General features: G+C 40.4%; 3 protein-coding genes across 3 annotated transcripts; all 3 read left to right on the top strand.

Moving 5' to 3' along the window:
- The first annotated feature begins 432 nt into the window (after window positions 1-432).
- On the top strand, window positions 433-3877 carry LOC112842428 (protocadherin alpha-8). The gene is made up of 2 exons (XM_025898997.1): window positions 433-3107; window positions 3285-3877. Exons 1-2 carry the CDS (start codon window positions 750-752, stop codon window positions 3414-3416), a joined length of 2490 nt encoding a protein of 829 aa, XP_025754782.1. The 5' UTR covers window positions 433-749; the 3' UTR covers window positions 3417-3877.
- Window positions 3878-5216: 1339 nt separating this feature from the next.
- LOC100702446 (protocadherin gamma-A10-like) lies at window positions 5217-13389 on the top strand. Its single transcript, XM_025898730.1, has 7 exons — window positions 5217-5481; window positions 5875-6402; window positions 6671-6689; window positions 8723-8867; window positions 9441-9909; window positions 12519-13255; window positions 13348-13389. Exons 1-7 carry the CDS (start codon window positions 5217-5219, stop codon window positions 13387-13389), a joined length of 2205 nt encoding a protein of 734 aa, XP_025754515.1.
- A 3421-nt stretch (window positions 13390-16810) lies between these two features.
- On the top strand, window positions 16811-20557 carry LOC112842427 (protocadherin alpha-3-like). The gene is made up of 2 exons (XM_025898995.1): window positions 16811-19647; window positions 20240-20557. The coding sequence occupies exons 1-2, from the start codon at window positions 17302-17304 to the stop codon at window positions 20381-20383; spliced, it is 2490 nt and encodes an 829-aa protein (XP_025754780.1). The 5' UTR covers window positions 16811-17301; the 3' UTR covers window positions 20384-20557.
- The last annotated feature ends 1741 nt before the right edge of the window (window positions 20558-22298 follow it).

The following is a 22298-nucleotide window of genomic DNA, read 5'->3' as shown; positions in this document are numbered from 1 at the left end:
AATCTATAGGTCCCTTGTAGATGATTCTTATTTTTCCCCTTCCATTAGAAAAACGGTGATAAATGCCTTCAAACCTGGTCATTAATCAGTTTCGTCAAAGTCACAGTTTTTGTTAAGGGGAGTCATGGCACACGAAGCTAAATTGCTTTGACCTAAAGAAAAATATGACATTGACATATACTAATACAAATATGATGTTGACTGGTACGATCAAGGAAGATGATATAAAAGCTCTGAAGTGCGTTAACTGATCACCACACTCTTTTGAACAAAGAAAGAAAGAAAGAAAGAAAGAAAGAAAGAAAGAAAGAAAGAAAAACAAAATTTGCTACCTTTACTTCGTAGAAGTAATTCGTTATTCGGTTGTATTACTTTAAAACACATACGTTAGCAAAAATTTGAAACATTTCTAGACACGAAGCGACAACTTGCAGACGGGCTGATTTTGCAGTTTATGTGATGGTTTTGTTTATGAACATATTCTCATGTGTTCAGTCCACAAGGTGTCAGTGTCATATCAGCATCACATTGGTAATTTTAGTGCTGGCCATGCCCCTTTCATAGAGTTCTTGTTCTGGTCGACAGAGAGGAGATGGTACCTTCGACAGAAACAAGTGTAGCAGTGATTCATACATCGTTTGGTTTGGATTATGCGACATATTTCACACTGGATATTTTGTTATTTAGACTACTTCCATTGCTCAAAGGACTTGTAAGTGGACATATATTTGAAAATATAAAGCGAAACGATGGTGGCAGGAGGACAAAGACGAGGAACGCAGTGTTGGTGGTTTGCTCTCAGCTTTTCTCTGATGCTCAGCTGTGTGGAGCGGGTTTCAGCTCAGATAAAATATTCAATTCCAGAGGAAGTAAAGGTAGGAAGTGCTGTTGGAAATGTGGCAAAGGATCTGGGACTGGACATCAGTTCACTAGAGGAAAGACAGTTTCGTATTGTCTCTGGAGCTGAAGATGCTCAATTTATAGTAAATACGAGAAATGGCGTCCTCTCTGTGCAAGAGAACATTGACAGAGAAGAACTGTGCGAAAGCATTTCTCCTTGTCTGATAAACCTAAAAATGGTAGCTGAGAATCCCATGGAAATACATTATGTAGAAGTGGAAATCATAGACGTAAATGATAATTCACCCAGCTTTCAAGAGGAAGAAAGCATACTAGAGATTTCAGAGTCTACTTTCCCAGGTAAACGATTTCAGTTGCCAGCTGCACATGATCCAGATGTTGTTACCAACACAGTACGGATGTACAAATTAAACCATAACGATTATTTTAGTTTGCAAATTCGAGAGAGAGGAGAGGACAAGATACCATTCTTAGTTTTACAGAAGTCTCTGGATCGGGAAAAGGAGAATGAACACAAACTAATCCTGACAGCAGTTGACGGAGGAAATCCACCGAGATCAGGGACTCTTAATGTCACAGTCATAGTCCTCGATTCAAATGATAATAACCCTACATTTAGTCAAGAAGTTTATTCAGTAACAATACACGAAAATGTAGAGGTGAATAAACGCGTAATTACCGTAAATGCAACTGATTTAGACGAGAGTTCAAACGGAGAAATCGAGTACGTTTTCGGTGGTCAGCTTGACCGAAAGATTTATGAAATGTTTAGCTTAGATAAAAACACGGGTGAAATTCGAGTAAAAGGAAAGATTGACTTTGAGAAGGTGGATGTTTATAAGCTAGACGTCCACGCCACGGACAAAGGACAACCTCCAATGAGTACCGACTGCAGGGTGATCATCAAGGTGCTGGACGTAAATGATAATAAACCTGATATAGGGGTGACATCTTTGTCAAAAATGGTATCAGAAGACTCCAAGCCCGGGACTGTGGTGGCTTTGATCAGTATTACAGACCAAGACGCGGGTTTAAATGGAAAAGTAATATGTAGTCTTTCAGACAATGTCCCATTTGATTTAAAACCGTCATTTCAAGAGAACATGTACTCTTTAGTTATTAAACATAAATTAGACAGAGAATCAGTTTCCCATTACGACGTCACAATAACAGCTACAGACTGTGGCGTACCTCCTCTGTCCACATCCAGAACTTTGATAATTGATGTGTCAGATGTGAATGATAATGCGCCACAATTTGCACAGAATCCAGTTGAACTTTACCTGGTAGAAAATAACGAGCCTGGAAAGCCGATTTTTTCAGTTTCTGCCTCAGATAAAGATTTGAATGAAAACGCGGCGTTAACTTATCGTATAATCAGAGAGGAAAGCAGTCAACAGAAAAACGCAGTATTTTTAAATATTAATTCTGATAATGGGCAAATCACCGCGCTGAAAAGTTTTGATTTTGAAACGCTGAAAACTTTCCAGTTCCAAGTTGTTGCGTCAGATTCTGGAACTCCGTCACTAAGCAACAATGTCACAGTCAAGGTCTTCATCCTGGATCAGAACGACAACGCTCCAGCCATCCTGTATCCACTCAACTCCAACGGTTCTGCTCAAGGTGTGGAGGAGATTCCCCGAAACGTCAACGCAGGACACTTGGTGACTAAAGTCAGAGCCTATGACGCTGACATAGGATATAACGGCTGGTTGCTCTTTTCACTGCAGGAAGTGACTGACCACAGTCTCTTTGCTTTGGACCGCTATACAGGACAGATCAGAACACTTCGCTCATTCACAGAGACAGACGAGGCTGAGCATAAACTGGTAATACTGGTCAAAGACAACGGCAACGTTTCTCTCTCAGCAACAGCTACAGTGATTGTCAAACTTGTGGAGCCCAAAGAGGCTTTTGCAGCTTCTGATGTTAAAAGTGCAGCAAAAGATGATGAGGACAGTAATGTCATATTTTACCTCATGATAACTTTGGGTGCAGTTTCTGTACTTTTTCTCGTCAGCATCATCGTGCTGATTGCAATGCAGTGCTCCAAATCCACAGACTATACTTCTAAATATCTGCCAGAGACTAATTATGATGGGACACTGTGTCACAGCATCCAGTACAGATCAGGAGAGAAGCGGTACATGCTAGTTGGACCCAGAATGAGTATAGGATCTACTATAGTACCTGGCAGTCATGCAAACACGCTTGTGCTCCCTGATAGGAGACGTCCTTCTGAAGAGGTAGGTCCATTGTGCGATTTTAAATCAAGGTTGTTTTGGTTGTCAAGACCTAATTTCTTTTACGATGTATCATTAACCTTTGAAACATATGAAGTACATGATGTAAATGTATTTAAGGTTTTTAATCATTTTATTTTATTCTTCTCTTCTTTTTTTACACACTTTAATTTCAAACAGTATTTTAATTGCTATCACCATTATTTTGAAAGACTGCCCATTATATTCTGTAGTCTTTTGACACTGCACAAATTGCTGGGATATCCACGTATGCATGGGGCGGAGATTAGTTTAGAAAAGTTAAGTAACTAAATAAAGGAGGTCACGCCACTCAGATTGGGAAACTGCGGCAAAACACATGCATATTCATTAGCGTTGTCCATGGGCCGGTGACTTTCAGACATACGCTCGTGGTCTTCAAGTTCAAATCTATTTTTCGTTTCAGACCTTTCTGTGTTTAGCGCTAATCCTATGTTTTCTGTCACAGTTATTAGAAATCACTAATTGTGTCATATATAACTGCGTCGTGGAAATAGTAATATACCTGTCCACTGTTCGAATGGGATCCTGTTAATTCATCTGAAACGTGAAACTGAGCAATACAAGCCTGAAACTCGCGTGTGCTGTGTCCTCGATTATTTTTCATCCAGTCTGCGCGCAGTTTTATCAGAATCACATGTGCGTTTGGCTAATCCTGCATCATTACACAGCATTAATGTAATACTGACAAATATCAGATTTCACTGTTGCAATTAGTCATTATGATATACTGTACGCGTCTATCAGCTGATCATCATATGACGCAAAAATACATGAAACTTGCTTCCTGAGACTCTGAAATATGTGACAAATTAAATCCATCACGGTACAAAAAATTCTTAAGAAAACATTTTTAGATTTGTTTTAGTAGTGGCTGGGATACATTTGGAAACATACTTGTATATTACATGTAGATTTTTGCTCTAAAATTAGTCACAATATGTTCAGTCCACAAGGTGTCAGTGTCATATCTGCATCAAACTAATATGTTTTTGCGCTGGCCCTGCCCCTTACACAGAGGTTTTGTTCTGGTTGACAGAGAGGAGACGATACCTTAGACAGAAACAAGTGTAACCGTGATTTTTCCATGAATACGCGGGGAACATGGGAAGAAGTGTTGATTTAGGCTACTTCCTTTACGGTAAACACCTGTGAATGGATACAGTATTTGTTATCTAAACGAACACGATGGAGGCAGGAGGACAAAGACGAGGAACGCAGTGCTGGTGGGTTGCTATCAGCTTTTCTCTGATGCTCAGCTGTGTGGAGCGGGCATCAGCTCAAATAAAATATTCGATTCCAGAGGAAGTAAAGGTAGGAAGTGTTGTTGGGAATGTGGCAAAGGATCTGGGACTGGACATCAGTTCACTGGAGGAACGACGGTTTCGTATTGTCTCTGGAGCTGAAGATGCTCAGTTTGAAGTAAATCCGAACAATGGCGTTCTGTATGTTCACGGAAATATCGACCGAGAGGAGCTGTGCGAAAGAATACATCCATGCATCAAAAATATAAAATTGGTAGCTGAGAACCCCATGGAAATACATCATGTGGGCGTGGAAATCGTGGATGTAAATGATAATTCACCCAGTTTTCAAGAATATGAAAAAATATTGGAAATGTCTGAATCCACTATAACAGGCAGACGATTTCAGTTGCCAACTGCGCGAGATCCAGATGTTGTTACTAATACTGTGCGTATGTACAAATTAAACCATAATGATCATTTTAGTTTACAAATTCGAGAGAGAGGAGAGGACAAGGTACCATTTTTAGTTTTACAAAAGTCTCTGGATCGGGAAAAGGAAAGTGAACACAAACTGATACTAACAGCAATTGACGGCGGAAGTCCACCGAGATTGGGGACTCTTAATGTCACAGTCACAGTCCTCGATTCAAACGATAACCACCCTACATTTAGTCAAGAAGTTTATTACGCTACAATACGTGAGAATACAGATGCGGGTGCGTTTGTAATTAAGCTAAATGCGACTGACCTGGATGAGGGACTAAATGGACAAATTGAATACTTTTTTGGTGGAGAACTTAAGGATAATTTATATGAGATTTTTAACATGGATAAGGACACTGGTGAACTTCGAATCAATGGGGGAATCGACTTTGAGAAAACTGATATTTTTAAGTTGGAAGTCCATGCCACGGACAAAGGACAACCTCCGATGAGTGCGGATTGCACAGTAATCATCAATGTCTTGGACGTAAATGATAATAAACCCGAGATAGAGGTGACATCTTTGTCAAAAATGGTATCAGAAGACTCCAAGCCCGGGACTGTGGTGGCTTTGATCAGTATTACAGACCAAGACGCGGGTTTAAACGGTAAAGTAATATGTAGTCTTTCAGACAATGTCCCATTTGATTTAAAACCGTCATTTCAAGATAATATGTACTCTTTAATTATTAAACATAAATTAGACCGAGAATCAGTTTCCCATTACGACGTCACAATAACAGCTACAGACTGTGGCGTGCCTCCTCTGTCCACATTCAGAACTTTGAGTATTGATGTGTCAGACGTGAATGATAATGCGCCACAATTTGCACAGAATCCAGCTGAACTTTACCTGGTAGAAAATAACGAGCCTGGAAAGCCGATTTTTTCCGTTTCTGCCTCAGATAAAGATTTGAATGAAAACGCGGCTTTAACGTATCGTATAATCAGAGATGAAAGCAGTCAACAGAAAAACGCAGTATTTTTAAATATTAATTCAGATAATGGGCAAATCATCGCGCTGAAAAGTTTTGACTTTGAAACACTGAAAACTTTCCAGTTCCAAGTTGCTGCCTCAGATTCGGGAATTCCGTCACTAAGCAACAACGTCACAGTCAACGTCTTTATCCTGGATCAGAATGACAACGCTCCAGTCATCCTGTATCCACTCAGCTCCAATGGTTCTGCTCAAGGTGTGGAGGAGATTCCCCGAAACGTCAACGCAGGACACTTGGTGACTAAAGTCAGAGCCTATGACGCTGATATAGGATATAACGGCTGGTTGCTCTTTTCACTGCAGGAAGTGACTGACCACAGTCTCTTTGCTTTGGACCGCTATACAGGACAGATCAGAACACTTCGCTCGTTCACAGAGACTGACGAGGCTGAGCATAAACTGCTCATACTAGTCAAAGACAACGGCAACGTTTCTCTCTCAGCAACAGCTACTGTGATAGTCAAACTTGTGGAGCCCAAAGAGGCTTTTGCAGCTTCTGATGTTAAAAGTGCAGCAAAAGATGATGAGGACAGTAACGTGATATTTTACCTTATGATAACTTTGGGCGCAGTTTCTGTGCTTTTTCTCGTCAGCATCGTAGTGCTGATTGCAATGCAGTGCTCCAAATCCACAGACTATACTTCTAAATATTTGCCAGAGACTAATTATGATGGGACACTGTGTCACAGCATCCAGTACAGATCAGGAGAGAAGCGGTACATGCTAGTTGGACCCAGAATGAGTATAGGATCTACTATAGTACCTGGCAGTCACGCAAATACTCTCGTACTCCCTGACAGGAGACGTCCTTCTGAAGAGGTAAGAACATATCTCGATTTAAACTCAAGGTCCTTTTGCTTGTAAAGATTATAAAGATGAAACGTCCTTCTACCAGAATCATTTTTTCCTTTAAACATATAATACGATTAGTGTTTAGAATATGGAAGAAATGTGCTAAAGGTTTTTGATTTGTATTTTTTTTTTTTTTTGGAACTGAATTAGAAAGTATTTCACTTACTACCTCTAAAAGTTGTCTCAAGAGGCTACCCATTATCATAACTAGTAGCACAAATTTTTGGAAAATAAATTGTTAATAGGGTGGAAAGTGCTTCATAAAAAACCTCAATGAATAAAGAAGATAACCCATATATCGGGAAACTATGGGCAAAACAGCGGTATTCTTAAGCGCTGTCCGTGGTTCTGATAAGAGATCGCGTTTAGTCAGCTAGTGGTGGTGTTCAAGTTCAAATCTGATGGTTTCACATTAATTTATTTGCACTGTGAAAGTGATTAACACAGCCCTTAAATTTACTTGAGTCATGCTATCTTTTATTTTCATCCAGCCTGCCTGTAATTTTGTCTAAGTCACATTTTTGTTAAGGAAATAGAGTACGCATTTGGCAACTACTGCAGCGTTACTAAACAATAATGTCACACTAACAAATAGTTTCCTGTTGCAGTTAGCCCTGCATGATATATTAGTGTGTTTACTAAATGTCACAAAAATACTAAGATGAACAAAAAGGGCTCCAGAAACTGCAAAAGTACTCCATCATTTGAACATATTGCTGTACAAATAACAAAGTAACAGCAAATTTAAAAAAAAGTTCAGTAAGAAAGAGTGTTAATTTTTAGTGAGCAGACTACATGTTGGAAACATATTTGTGTAACACATGTAGCTGTTTGCTTTAAAAATGAGTCACAAGATGTTCAGTCCACAAGGTGTCAGTGTCATATCTGCATCAAACTAATATGTTACAATAGTGGCCCTGCCCCTTCCATAGAGGTTTTGTTCTGGTTGACAGAGAGGAGACGGTATCGTCCAGAGAAACAAGGGTAGCCGTGATTTTTCCATGAATACGAGGGAAAATGGGATGCATTTCAGACGGGATATTTTGTGATTCATGCTAATTTCTTAACGATAAATACCTGTGAGTAGATACAGTATTTGTTATCTAAACGAACACGATGGAGGCAGGAGGACAAAGACGAGGAACGCAGTGCTGGTGGGTTGCTATCAGCTTTTCTCTGATGCTCAGCTGTGTGGAGCGGGCATCAGCTCAGATAAAATATTCGATTCCAGAGGAAGTAAAGGTAGGAAGTGTTGTTGGGAATGTGGCAAAGGATCTGGGACTGGACATCAGTTCATTAGAGGAACGACGGTTTCGTATTGTTTCTGGAGCTGAAGATGCTCAATTTGAAGTAAATTCGAACAATGGCGTTCTGTATGTTCAAGGAAATATCGACCGAGAGGAGCTGTGCGAAAGAATACATCCATGTATCAAAAATATAAAATTGGTAGCTGAGAACCCCATGGAAATACATTATGTAGGAGTGGAAATCGTGGATGTAAATGATAATTCACCCAGCTTTACTGATGAAGAAAAAATAGTAGAAATTCCTGAATCCACTCTTCAAGGAAAACGTTTCCAGTTGCCAGCTGCACGGGACCCAGATGTTGTTACTAATACTGTACGCATGTACAAATTAAACCATAACGATCATTTCAGTTTACAAATAAGAGAGATGGGAGAGGACAAGGTACCATTTTTAGTTTTACAAAAGTCTCTGGATCGGGAAAAGGAGAATGCACACAAACTGATACTGACAGCAATTGATGGCGGAAATCCACCGAGAACGGGGACTCTTAATGTCACAGTCACAGTCCTCGATTCAAATGATAACCATCCTACATTTAACCAAGAATTATATTCAGTTACAATACCTGAAAATGTTGATAGGGATACTAGTGTAACTACGGTAAAGGCAACCGATCTGGATGAGGGTGTAAACGGAAAGATTGAATATTTTTTTGGTGGCGAACTTAACACTAAATTGTATGATACATTTAGCCTAGATAAGGACACTGGTGAAATTCGAGTGAAAGGCGGAATTGACTTTGAGAAAATGGAGGTATACAAGTTGGACGTCCACGCCACTGACAAAGGACAACCTCCGATGAGCACTAACTGCAGGGTGATCATCAAGGTGCTGGACGTAAATGATAATAAACCTGAGATAGAGGTGACATCTTTGTCAAAGATAGTATCAGAAGACTCCAAGCCCGGGACTGTGGTGGCTTTGATCAGTATTACAGACCAAGACGCGGGTTTAAATGGTAAAGTAATATGTAGTCTTTCAGACAATGTCCCATTTGATTTAAAACCGTCATTTCAAGATAACATGTACTCTTTAGTTATTAAACATAAATTAGACCGAGAATCAGTTTCCCATTACGACGTCACAATAACAGCTACAGACTGTGGCGTGCCTCCTCTGTCTACATCCAGAACTTTGAGTTTTGATGTGTCAGACGTGAATGATAATGCGCCACAATTTGCACAGAATCCAGTTGAACTTTACCTGGTAGAAAATAACGAGCCTGGAAAGCCGATTTTTTCAGTTTCTGCCTCAGATAAAGATTTGAATGAAAACGCGGCTTTAACTTATCGTATAATCAGAGATGAAAGCAGTCAACAGAAAAACGCAGTATTTTTAAATATTAATTCAGATAATGGACAAATCATCGCGCTGAAAAGTTTTGACTTTGAAACGCTGAAAACTTTCCAGTTCCAAGTTGCTGCCTCAGATTCGGGAATTCCGTCACTAAGCAACAACGTCACAGTCAACGTCTTCATCCTGGATCAGAACGACAACGCTCCAGTCATCCTGTATCCACTCAACTCCAACGGTTCTGCTCAAGGTGTGGAGGAGATTCCCCGAAACGTCAACGCAGGACACTTGGTGACTAAAGTCAGAGCCTATGACGCTGATATAGGATATAACGGCTGGTTGCTCTTTTCACTGCAGGAAGTGACTGACCACAGTCTCTTTGCTTTGGACCGCTATACAGGACAGATCAGAACACTTCGCTCATTCACAGAGACTGATGAGGCTGAGCATAAACTGCTCGTACTAGTCAAAGACAACGGCAACGTTTCTCTCTCAGCAACAGCTACTGTGATTGTCAAACTTGTGGAGCCCAAAGAGGCTTTTGCAGCTTCTGATGTTAAAAGTGCAGCAAAAGATGATGAAGAAAGTAATGTTATATTTTACCTCATGATAACTTTGGGCGCAGTTTCTGTGCTTTTTCTCGTCAGCATCGTAGTGCTGATTGCAATGCAGTGCTCCAAATCCACAGACTATACTTCTAAATATTTGCCAGAGACTAATTATGATGGGACACTGTGTCACAGCATCCAGTACAGATCAGGAGAGAAGCGGTACATGCTAGTTGGACCCAGAATGAGTATAGGATCTACTATAGTACCTGGCAGTCACGCAAATACTCTCGTGCTTCCTGATAGGAGACGTCCTTCTGAAGAGGTAAGAGCTTAAAAGTGTGATGTCACATGTTTTTGCGCATTCTTTTCCATCAATTAGACTTTTTTGATATCGTCTAAATTTTCTTTTCTTTTTTGAAATTACAATTCTAAAGTATCATACCTAAAGACCACAGTGCTCACACTAAAGTTAGTTTCATTGACATTTTGGTCACGATAAATGGTGATTCATAATGCTTCTACTCAATCGAATATGGGTCTAGGTCATGTGGGCGATCCTCATGAAAAACCAATGGAATTGCACGTTACCAGATATCTTGCATGCTACTTTGGTGAACGGCACTTTTTTTCTTAAATCAAATATGTGCTGCTGAATAGTGTTGGTCAGGGGTGACCTTCTTTATTCAGAAGTGGGTTAAATAACATCTTCTGAGATAATCAACATATGGAACAAAATTTAAACCCCCTGATAACGTGTTTTTCATTGTTGGAATAACGGTTTCTTTTTATACACTGTAATTTATAATTCTGCACTTCTCCAGTAACCTCTGGGTGTCAGTATTACATTGACAAACTGGAGACCACTTTATCCATCCTCTCACAAAGCTTTTGTTTGCCACTGCTAAAAGCAGAGAAGACGCTTGATTCGAGCTCGCAATCTTTCCAAATCGTGCTTTATACATTATATACAACAGGCAATGAGCTAGGTAGTCCAAACATTGTTTTGTAATCTGTTGTTTGATTACAATGGAGAACGAAAAACGAAGTCGTGGAAGGAATGGGGTCTGGTTTATTCTCCATGTAGCTTTGCTGCTGTTTGTCGGGAAAGGGGCTTCGGCAGAAATAAGATACTCTGTTGCAGAAGAGGTGAAAGATGGAACTGTTGTCGGAAGTGTTGCAAAGGATCTTGGTCTTGATATCAGCTCTTTGACCAGCCGGCGGTTCCGTGTTGTGTCTGAATCTAAGGATGCGTTTTTTGATGTAAACCAGGACAATGGGGATCTCTATTTGCTTAAGAAAATCGACAGAGAGGAGCTTTGTCTGGGCAGTGGGGCATGCCTAATGGAGCTAAAAATTATAGCAGAAAACCCTTTGGAAATACACTACGTGGTTGTAGAAATTATTGATATTAACGATCACTCCCCTGTTTTCCCCGAAAAAGAACAGAGGTTTGAAATTTTTGAACAAACCATGGCAGGAAGACGATTTCAGCTGCACAGTGCTCGGGACCCCGATTCTGGAATTAACGCAATTCGTACATATACTTTAACGTCAAACGAACATTTTGAAGTAGCAATCCGTCAGAGCGATGAGGATATAATACCATTTTTAGTGCTGAAGAAATCGTTGGATAGAGAAAAAATCAACAAATACACGTTAACTGTCACTGCAGTTGATGGAGGAAAACCTCCGCGATCAGGCACCATAAATGTTACTATAATCGTTCTTGACACAAATGACAACCGTCCAACCTTTAGTCAAGAGAGCTACCAAATAGAAATAGATGAAAATGTTCAAGTAGGGACTTCAATATTTAGAATGAATGCGACAGACCCAGATGAAGGTTCCAGTAGTGAAATTGTATACAGTCTTGGAAAAACACTCAAGAAAAAAGTTTATGATATATTTGAACTGGATAAAATAAGTGGGGAAATAAGAATAAAGGGAATAGTGGACTATGAAGAAAACGACGTTTATAAATTGGATATCGAGGCATCAGATAAAGGAACACCTCCACTAACCGGTGAGTGCAGATTAATTATAAAGATAAAAGACATCAATGATAATCCGCCAGAAATTGAAATCACATCGCTTTCAAATACAGTGTCTGAGGATTCAAAGCCCGGCACAATGATTTCACTCATCAGTGTGCGAGATAAAGACGCTGGTGTGAATGGGAAAATTATTCTCAGCATAACCTCAGACTTACCTTTTGAATTAAAACCATCATATAAAGAGAACGTTTATTCCGTTGTCACTAAAGATCTTTTGGACCGAGAGGATGTATCTCAATATGAACTGACAATAAAAGCCACCGACTGTGGAGAGCCCCCTTTATCTACTTTTAAAACTTTGAACATCCAGGTAGCAGACGTAAATGACAACAGACCACATTTTCCGATAAATCCACTACACTTTTACCTGTCCGAAAATAACGTTGCTGGGAAATCAATATTCTCCGTAAGCGCAGTGGACAATGACTTAAGTGACAATGCAGCCATTTCATATCGCATTGTGAAAGAGGGCAGCCAAAATGACATTATGTCATTACTAAGTATAAACAGTGATAACGGACACATTTCCACGCTGAAAAGTTTTGATTTTGAAACGCTGAAAACTTTCCAGTTCCAAGTTGTTGCCTCAGATTCTGGAACTCCGTCATTAAGCAACAACGTCACAGTCAACGTCTTCATCCTGGATCAGAACGACAACGCTCCAGTCATCCTGTATCCACTCAGCTCCAATGGTTCTGCTCAAGGTGTGGAGGAGATTCCCCGAAACGTCAACGCAGGACACTTGGTGACTAAAGTCAGAGCCTATGACGCTGATATAGGATATAACGGCTGGTTGCTCTTTTCACTGCAGGAAGTGACTGACCACAGTCTCTTTGCTTTGGATCGCTATACAGGACAGATCAGAACACTTCGCTCATTCACAGAGACTGACGAGGCTGAGCATAAACTGGTAATACTGGTCAAAGACAACGGCAACGTTTCTCTCTCAGCAACAGCTACTGTGATTGTCAAACTTGTGGAGCCCAAAGAGGCTTTTGCAGCTTCTGATGTTAAAAGTGCAGCAAAAGATGATGAGGACAGTAATGTCATATTTTACCTCATGATAACTTTGGGCGCAGTTTCTGTACTTTTTCTCGTCAGCATCATCGTGCTGATTGCAATGCAGTGCTCCAAATCCACAGACTATACTTCTAAGTATTTACAAGAAGCAAATTATGATGGGACACTGTGTCACAGCATCCAGTACAGATCTGGAGACAGGAAGTACATGTTAGTTGGACCCAGGATGAGTATAGGATCTACTATAGTACCAGGAAGCCATAAAAATACTCTGGTGATGCCAGACAGAAGACGGTCATCTGAAGAGGTAGGATAAATTCATGATGATCATTTTAATGCAATTGCCTAATTTTGCCTCACCTATTGGATAATCTTGACTACTCCCTGTCGTTTTTTAAGATAATGGAAGTGCTGGCACGTGGTATTGGCGAGGCATCTTAATAGTTTTGAGTGATGTCCTTCTATTTGTGCTGTAAATGTGTTAGCACTGTTACCACTAAACACATTTTGTTTTCCTGTCCGATGTGGTTATTGATCATCGAAGAGAGAGGGCATCGAGCACGCTGTTGTTATTGATGTGATTTTAAGACTTTTCCACTGTCCATGGTGCTGAAAAGCTCTTATTAAGGTATTTAACTGTGCTCGGTTATCACAGGGCACTGAACGATTAAGCTCTTTACCTACTACATTGCAAAGTCAGTGCTTGTGATGATGCCCTAGGATATTTTTGCCTTGTCACACGGATAGTCATTTGAATAAAAAGTGTAATATATTAAATGACAAAAGTTTCTGTTTAGTCGAATCTGTTTTTCCCCATTTCCTACTAAATGTAAGCGCTGAATGATCCTGTGGGTGTCAGTGTTACTATAAGGAAGTGCGAAATTCCACTCAGCCCCTTGTAATGTGTGTGTTTTCACCTCGGCCACAAAGAATATCAACGTTTCGATTTTCGCCCGTGTATTTTTCTTTTCACGAAAACGGACGTCTGGAGTAAAATCTCAGGAAAACTGGATGATTACTAAGTGGAAAAATACACGTGGATTTTATTACATATGATTTTGCCAAAGGACAAAGAGGCAGAATGATAACTTGGCCTTATCCTCTGGTTTTCGCCGCGCTCTTCTGCTGTGTGGAAGTGATTTTAGCCCAGATTAAATATTCGACTCCAGAGGATGTTAGAGTGGGAGCTGTTATTGGAAATGTTGCCAAGGATCTGGGGCTCGATGTCGGTACACTGAAAAGCAGGCGTTTTCGTATTGTGTCTGGAGCCCAGGGTACGCTGTTTGAGGTAAACCCGAACAATGGGGCGTTGTATGTTCACGAAAATGTGGACAGGGAACAGCTGTGCGATAGAAATGTTGCCTGTTTATTAGATCTAAAAATTGTTGTTGAAAACCCCCTTGAAGTCCACTATGTTACTGTTGAAATAATAGATACTAACGACAATAGACCCAGTTTTGCTGAGAAAGAGAAGGTAATAGAAATAGCAGAGACCACACTGCCAGGAGCACGATTTCAGTTACCAGGCGCTCGTGACCGAGATGTTGGAGTAAATGCGGTGCAGCTTTATAAACTGAGTCAAAACGATCATTTTCATCTTGAAATTCGAGACAGAGGGGAAGATAAAATCCCTTTCCTTGTACTGCAGAGAAACTTGGACAGAGAGCGGAAAACAAACCATAGCTTGATTTTAACCGCTATGGATGGGGGGACGCCGCCAAAATACGCAAATCTGAGCCTTAATATAAAGGTTCTTGATAACAACGATAACAGACCAGTATTTTCTCAAGAGGTTTATTCCGTTACATTGCAAGAAAATGCCCCATTAGACAAGACTATAATCAAAGTCCAAGCAACAGATCTAGACGAGGGTATTAACGGGGACGTCGAGTATACTTTTGGGGGTGATATTACTTCCAGTGTGTTGCGACTATTTACTTTAGACAGACTCACGGGAGAAATTCGAGTTATCGGAGAAATTGATTATGAGACAGCCAATGTTTACAATTTAGATGTCCAAGCCTCAGACAAAGGTCAGCCGCCGATGACGACTGACTGTAGAATTATAATAAAGATTCAAGATGTCAATGACAATAAACCAGAAATAGAAGTGACTTCAATATCCAGCATGGTCCCCGAGGACTCAAAACAGGGTACCGTGGTCGCTCTCATTACTGTTACAGACGCTGATTCTGGTTTAAATAGCAAAGTCATATGTCATCTAACAGAAAATGTGCCATTTGAATTAAAACCGTCATTTAAAGAAAACATGTACTCGTTAGTAACAAAAGAATCACTAGATAGGGAAACTGTGTCACATTATGACATTTCAATAACAGCTACAGACTGTGGTGAGCCGCCTCTTTCCACCTTTAAAAAGTTGATCATTCAGGTGTCAGATGTGAACGATAATTTTCCGGAGTTCTCACATAATCCACTAGAATTATACTTGACGGAAAATAACGCGGCTGGCGTGTCAATATTCTCTGTCAGTGCATTTGATAAAGACTGCAACGAAAATGCAGCAGTGTTCTATCATATACTCAGGGGGGGAGCTGGCCGCAATGTTATGGCATCCTTTGTGAATATACATCCCGACAGCGGACAAATCACTGCGCTGAAAAGTTTTGACTTTGAAACGCTGAAAACTTTCCAGTTCCAAGTTGTTGCCTCAGATTCTGGAACTCCGTCACTAAGCAACAACGTCACAGTCAACGTCTTCATCCTGGATCAGAACGACAACGCTCCAGTCATCCTGTATCCACTCAGCTCCAATGGTTCTGCTCAAGGTGTGGAGGAGATTCCCCGAAACGTCAACGCAGGACACTTGGTGACTAAAGTCAGAGCCTATGACGCTGATATAGGATATAACGGCTGGTTGCTCTTTTCACTGCAAGAAGTGACTGACCACAGTCTCTTTGCTTTGGACCGCTATACAGGACAGATCAGAACACTTCGCTCATTCACAGAGACAGACGAGGCTGAGCATAAACTGGTAATACTGGTCAAAGACAACGGCAACATTTCTCTCTCAGCAACAGCTACTGTGATTGTCAAACTTGTGGAGCCCAAAGAGGCTTTTGCATCTTCTGATGTTAAAAGTGCGACAAAAGATGATGAGGACAGTAATGTCATATTTTACCTCATGATAACTTTGGGCGCAGTTTCTGTACTTTTTCTCGTCAGCATCATCGTGCTGATTGCAATGCAGTGCTCCAAATCCACAGACTATACTTCTAAATATTTGCCAGAGACTAATTATGACGGGACACTGTGTCACAGCATCCAGTACAGATCAGGAGAGAAGCGGTACATGCTAGTTGGACCCAGAATGAGTACAGGATCTACTATAGTACCAGGAAGCCATGCAAATACTCTCGTGCTTCCTGATAGGAGACGTCCTTCTGAAGAGGTAAGAACTTAACACTCTTTTGTAAAAGCATTTTCCCTTTCCGTTTTCGGCTTGCTTTACAATATCAGTTGTAATGGTAGCAAGTAGCATAGTGGTGCAGTGGTTCGCGCTATTACTTCAAAGCAAGAAAGTTTGGGTTTGTCTGGCTGGGTGGAGTTTGTACGCTTCCCGAGCCACTGTGGTTAATGTGCTAAACACCAGCTTTTTTCCTGCTGTTTCTATTTAGATGACATTCACTGATAAACTATAAAGCCATACATATACAAATAACAACAACAACAACAATAATAATAACAATAATAATAATAATAATAATAATAATCCTTTGTAGGTTTGTAGGTTTTTTCCCTTTCTTTTTTTTTTTTTTTCTTTGAGCATGTGTTGGGAACCTTGACTGGCTCTATTGGTAGTTGTTTATATGTCACTTTTTCCAATTAAAGTTCTGTGGGAGAGCCTGTGATCGCTATCCATGGTGCCAAAAACTATCAGGCTATCCAGTGAAGGAATGTTAAAGAAACACAATGATTGATTAATGCCATTATCTGTTGGAGCAAGTTATCAGCAAGTTTTTATGGAGTAAACCGAGAGAAAGACCGGAAGAGACTAGAACAATGTTAAAATACTAAATTTCTATTGGTTGTTCGAGATCCAGTCAACTTTAATTCAGTTCTCAAGCCTAAAAGAGGATTCAATCAATGGAAAAAGAAAAAAACAAGCATATGTGGTTCTTTCTCAGCACAGCCTCTGGGTGGCACTATGAAATCAGAAAACCTTTAAGAACATTGTCCCTTCCCTTGCAAACCCTTTGTCTGAGCTGAGCAAAGCACTTGGACCAAATATACCAGCCGACAAAACCCTGTTGTTGGTTTTGTAAATGTGTAGCCGTAAGCGAGTCGGTTATTGCTCTTAGCATTAACTGTGGATTTATATGCTGTTGAAAAATGATGGAGACTCCAACAAGTCACTACTCCCGGTTTGCCTTTTATTTGGCGTTGATGCTGTATTCCGGAAGAGAAGCTTTGGCTCAAATAAGATATTCTGTTGCAGAGGAGGTGGAAGATGGCACTGTTGTTGGAAATGTTGCGAAGGATCTCGGGCTTGATGTAACCTCTTTGGGTGACCGACGGTTCCGTATTGTCTCTGGAAGTGAGGACGGTATTTTTGAGGTAAACCAGAATAGCGGGGCATTGTATGTCAGTAATCATATCGATAGAGAGGAGCTCTGTCAGGGCAGCGGTGCTTGCCGCATGGAGCTAAAAATTCTTGTAGAGAACCCTTTGGAAATACACTACATAATCGTAGAAATTACTGACATAAATGATAATTCTCCTAGTTTTCCTGCAAGAGAGCAGACATTTGAAATAGCTGAACACACACTGCCAGGGAAGAGATTTCAGCTGCACACTGCTCGCGATCCCGATGCTGGAATTAACTCTATTCGTACATATACTATAACCTCAAATGAACATTTTGAAGTAAATATCCGTCAAAGTGATGCAGGAAAGGTACCGTTTTTAGTGCTTAAGAAATCACTAGATAGAGAACAAAATAATGAACACAAGCTAGTGATGACAGCTGTCGATGGAGGAAAACCTCCAAGATCAGGCACATTAAATGTTACCATAACTGTTCTGGACAGTAATGACAATCGTCCAATATTTAGTCAGGAGATTTATCACTTGTCTATAAAAGAAAACATACCCGTCGGTGCATCAGTATTTAGAATGAATGCGACAGATTATGATGAAGGTGCTAATGGAGAAGTTGAATATACTCTCGGAAAAACTTTATGGCAGAAAGTTTATGATATTTTTGAACTGGACAAAACAAGTGGAGAAATTACGGTCAAAGGAGTAGTGGACTATGAAGACAACGACGTGTATGAACTGGATGTTGAGGTATCGGATAAAGGAACGCCTCCATTGATGGGCGAGTGTAGACTAATTATAAAAGTACTAGATGTCAACGATAACCCGCCTGAAATCGAAGTTACATCACTTTCAAACACAGTGCCTGAAGATTCAAAGCTTGGCACCGTTATTTCACTTCTTAGTGTGAAAGACAAAGACTTCGGTGTGAATGGAAAAATAATATCAAGCATTATTAATGAAGTGCCTTTTGAATTAAAACCTTCTTATAAGGAAAACACATTCTCATTGGTCACTAAGGATGTTTTGGATCGAGAGGTGTTGTCCCATTATGAAATAACAATAAAAGCCACCGACTGCGGTGAACCTCCACTATCTACTTTTAAAACTCTGCGCATTGAGATATCAGATGTAAATGACAACAGTCCACATTTCAAACAAAGTCCTTTAGAGTTTTATCTCGTAGAAAACAACGCTGCTGGAAAGTCCATATTTTCTGTAAGCGCTTCAGACAATGACTTACATGACAATGCAGCCATTTCATATCACATTGTGAGAGAGGGGAGCCAAAATGACATTATTTCATCCCTAAATATAAACAATGATAACGGACAAATCACTGCGCTGAAAAGTTTTGACTTTGAAACGCTGAAAACTTTCCAGTTCCAAGTTGTTGCCTCAGATTCTGGAACTCCGCCACTAAGCAACAACGTCACAGTCAACGTCTTCATCCTGGATCAGAACGACAACGCTCCAGTCATCCTGTATCCACTCAGCTCCAACGGTTCTGCTCAAGGTGTGGAGGAGATTCCCCGAAACGTCAACGCAGGACACTTGGTGACTAAAGTCAGAGCCTATGACGCTGATATAGGATATAACGGCTGGTTGCTCTTTTCCCTCCAGGAAGTTACTGACCACAGTCTCTTTGCTTTGGACCGCTATACAGGACAGATCAGAACACTTCGCTCATTCACAGAGACAGACGAGGCTGAGCATAAACTGGTAATACTGGTAAAAGACAACGGCAACGTTTCTCTCTCAGCAACAGCTACTGTGATTGTCAAACTTGTGGAGCCCAAAGAGGCTTTTGCAGCTTCTGATGTTAAAAGTGCAGCAAAAGATGATGAGGACAGTAATGTCATATTTTACCTCATGATAACTTTGGGCGCAGTTTCTGTACTTTTTCTCGTCAGCATCATCGTGCTGATTGCAATGCAGTGCTCCAAATCCACAGACTATACTTCTAAATATCTGCCAGAGACTAATTATGATGGGACACTGTGTCACAGCATCCAGTACAGATCAGGAGAGAAGCGGTACATGCTAGTTGGACCCAGAATGAGTATAGGATCTACTATAGTCCCGGGAAGTCATGCAAATACTCTAGTGCTTCCTGACAGGAGACATCGTTCTGAAGAGGTAAGACGTTGCCCATTATTTTTTTAATTCGTTTAATTCCTATTTCACAAACAGACGCCCTGAAACAGTACTTACTGGGGTATTTTAACATCTATGCAAATATAAATACACGTTTTCTTTTAATTATTTTGGTCTCAACTTTTGAGAAGTTTCCCTTACAAAGTTGAAAAAAAGTTGAGAAATGTATATTTGTGACGCGTGGGTCTTACACGTTCCCAGCTTTAAATCTAGAATTAGTTAACTTATGGGCAGTATGCATCAGCTTTGTTGTTTTAACACATATCTACTTTCGCTGTGTGAAAGAAACTCTGTATCACTACTTGATGCCCATGGCGATCAAAGTATGTCAAAATGAAATTCATCCCATTCAATCTGAGAAGTATCTGATCCATGTTTCCTAATGCTTCTTCGAGTGCATTAAGTTCTATGGCAGGAAAAAAAATAGTACAGTCGCTTTAATTTGTAAGGCGGAAAGAAAGCATATAGAGAAGACAAAATATATCTATAATATGAATCACGTTTTGTAACACATCTCCTCTGGGTGTCACTCTTACATCGGAAGAAAAAAATGACTCCGTCCCTCCTCTTTCAGGGCTTTTGTTTCAGATTGAGGAGGGGAAATCGCGTATTAAAACCAAACCCACCAGCTGATGGACGGTTTATATTTCGCAAATATGCTATAACTTGCTGTTTGTCGACGCAGGGAGCTTCTGTGTATGTAGGTACTGTTAAATAGCTATGAAGATCACTACAGGATCACGAACGATGAACGGTTACTGGTTTGTTTTTCATGTGGCCGTATTGCTGCTTTTTGGGAAGGAGGCTTTTTCTCAGATACGATATACTGTTCCAGAGGAGGTTGCAGATGGAACTGTAGTTGGATATATTGCGAAAGACCTGGGCCTTGACATCAATTCCTTGGCTGATCGACGTTTTCGTGTTGTGTCTGGAAATACGGACGCCTTTTTTGAGGTAAACCAGGACAATGGGGCTCTCTATGTTCGCAAGAAAATCGACAGAGAGGTTCTCTGTCAAGGAAGTGGCGCGTGCTTACTGGAGCTTAAAATTCTTGTTGAAAACCCACTGGAAATGCATTATGTAGTTGTGGAAATTACTGATGTAAATGATCATTCCCCTACTTTCTCCGAAAGAAATCAGAGATTTGAAATAGCCGAACATACACTGCCAGGAAGGCGGTTCCAGCTACACACCGCTCGTGATCCTGATGCAGGACTTAATTCCATTCATACCTACACCTTAACACCAAACGATCATTTTGAATTAGATGTCCGCCAAAGTGACGAGGACAAAATACCATTTTTAGTGCTAAAAAAGTCGCTGGACAGAGAGCAAAAATGCAACCATTCGCTTGTGGTTACAGCAGTTGATGGGGGTAAACCTCCAAGATCGGGAACCCTAAATGTTACCGTTATTGTTCTAGATAGTAATGACAATCGCCCAATGTTTACTAAGGAAATTTATGAAATTTCAGTCCCAGAAAACGTTTTGGTTGGCACCAAAATATTTAAAATTAATGCGACAGATACAGATGAAAACTTAAATGGAGCAATTGAATATAGCCTTGGAAAAACTCTAAAGAAGAAAGTGTATGATATATTTGAACTGGATAAGTTAAGTGGGGAAATTATAGTAGAGGGACTGATTGACTATGAAGAAAATGACGTTTACAAACTTGATATTGAGGCGTCCGATAAAGGAACACCCCCACTGACGGGTGAGTGCAGAGTCATCATAAAAATCACAGATGTTAATGACAATCCACCAGAAATAGAAATCACGTCACTATCAAATTCAGTATCCGAGGACTCCAAGCCTGGTACAGTTATTTCTCTACTCAGTGTAACAGATAGAGATTCCGGAGTGAACGGAAATATTATTACAAGCATAATCTCTGACGTGCCTTTTGAATTAAAGCCGTCGTATAAGGAAAATATATATTCACTTGTAACCAAGGGACTTTTGGATCGAGAAAAAGTGTCTTATTATGAAATAACAATGAAAGCCACGGATTGTGGTGAGCCTCCGCTATCTACTTTTAAAACCCTTAGCATTCAAATATCAGATGTAAACGATAACATCCCACAATTCTCGCAGAACCCACTACAGGTTTACCTGTCAGAAAACAACGTTGCTGGAAAGCCAATATTTTCTGTAAGCGCGACGGATAAAGACTTGAACGACAATGCAGCCATTTCATATCACATTGTGAGAGAAGGGAGTAAAAATGATATAATGTCTTTCCTAAGTGTGAATTCTGATAATGGACAAATCATTGCGCTGAAAAGTTTTGATTTTGAAACACTGAAAACTTTCCAGTTCCAAGTTGTTGCCTCAGATTCTGGAACTCCGCCACTAAGCAACAACGTCACAGTCAACGTCTTCATCCTGGATCAGAACGACAACGCTCCAGTCATCCTGTATCCACTCAGCTCCAACGGTTCTGCTCAAGGTGTGGAGGAGATTCCCCGAAACGTCAACGCAGGACACTTGGTGACTAAAGTCAGAGCCTATGACGCTGATATAGGATATAACGGCTGGTTGCTCTTTTCCCTCCAGGAAGTTACTGACCACAGTCTCTTTGCTTTGGACCGCTATACAGGACAGATCAGAACACTTCGCTCATTCACAGA

Source organism: Oreochromis niloticus, linkage group LG2 (assembly GCF_001858045.2).
Source record: "Oreochromis niloticus isolate F11D_XX linkage group LG2, O_niloticus_UMD_NMBU, whole genome shotgun sequence".
NCBI lineage: Eukaryota > Metazoa > Chordata > Actinopteri > Cichliformes > Cichlidae > Oreochromis > Oreochromis niloticus.
The sequence above is the reverse complement of the archived record's forward strand: the minus strand, read 5'-3'. Positions and strand labels throughout refer to the sequence as shown.

Excerpts from the sequence above, each read along its gene's own strand:
- LOC100702446 (XM_025898730.1), top strand. The coding sequence starts at position 5,217 with ATGGATAAGGACACTGGTGAACTTCGAATCAATGGGGGAATCGACTTT. Across the intron at positions 5,482-5,874 it reads CCAAGACGCGGGTTTAAACG|ATAATGGGCAAATCATCGCG; the intron begins GTAAAGTAATAT and ends ATATTAATTCAG. Across the intron at positions 13,256-13,347 it reads GAAGACGGTCATCTGAAGAG|ATAATGGAAGTGCTGGCACG; the intron begins GTAGGATAAATT and ends TCGTTTTTTAAG.
- LOC112842427 (XM_025898995.1), top strand. The coding sequence starts at position 17,302 with ATGATGGAGACTCCAACAAGTCACTACTCCCGGTTTGCCTTTTATTTG. Across the intron at positions 19,648-20,239 it reads GGAGACATCGTTCTGAAGAG|GGCTTTTGTTTCAGATTGAG; the intron begins GTAAGACGTTGC and ends CTCCTCTTTCAG.
- LOC112842428 (XM_025898997.1), top strand. The coding sequence starts at position 750 with ATGGTGGCAGGAGGACAAAGACGAGGAACGCAGTGTTGGTGGTTTGCT. Across the intron at positions 3,108-3,284 it reads GGAGACGTCCTTCTGAAGAG|TATTTTAATTGCTATCACCA; the intron begins GTAGGTCCATTG and ends AATTTCAAACAG.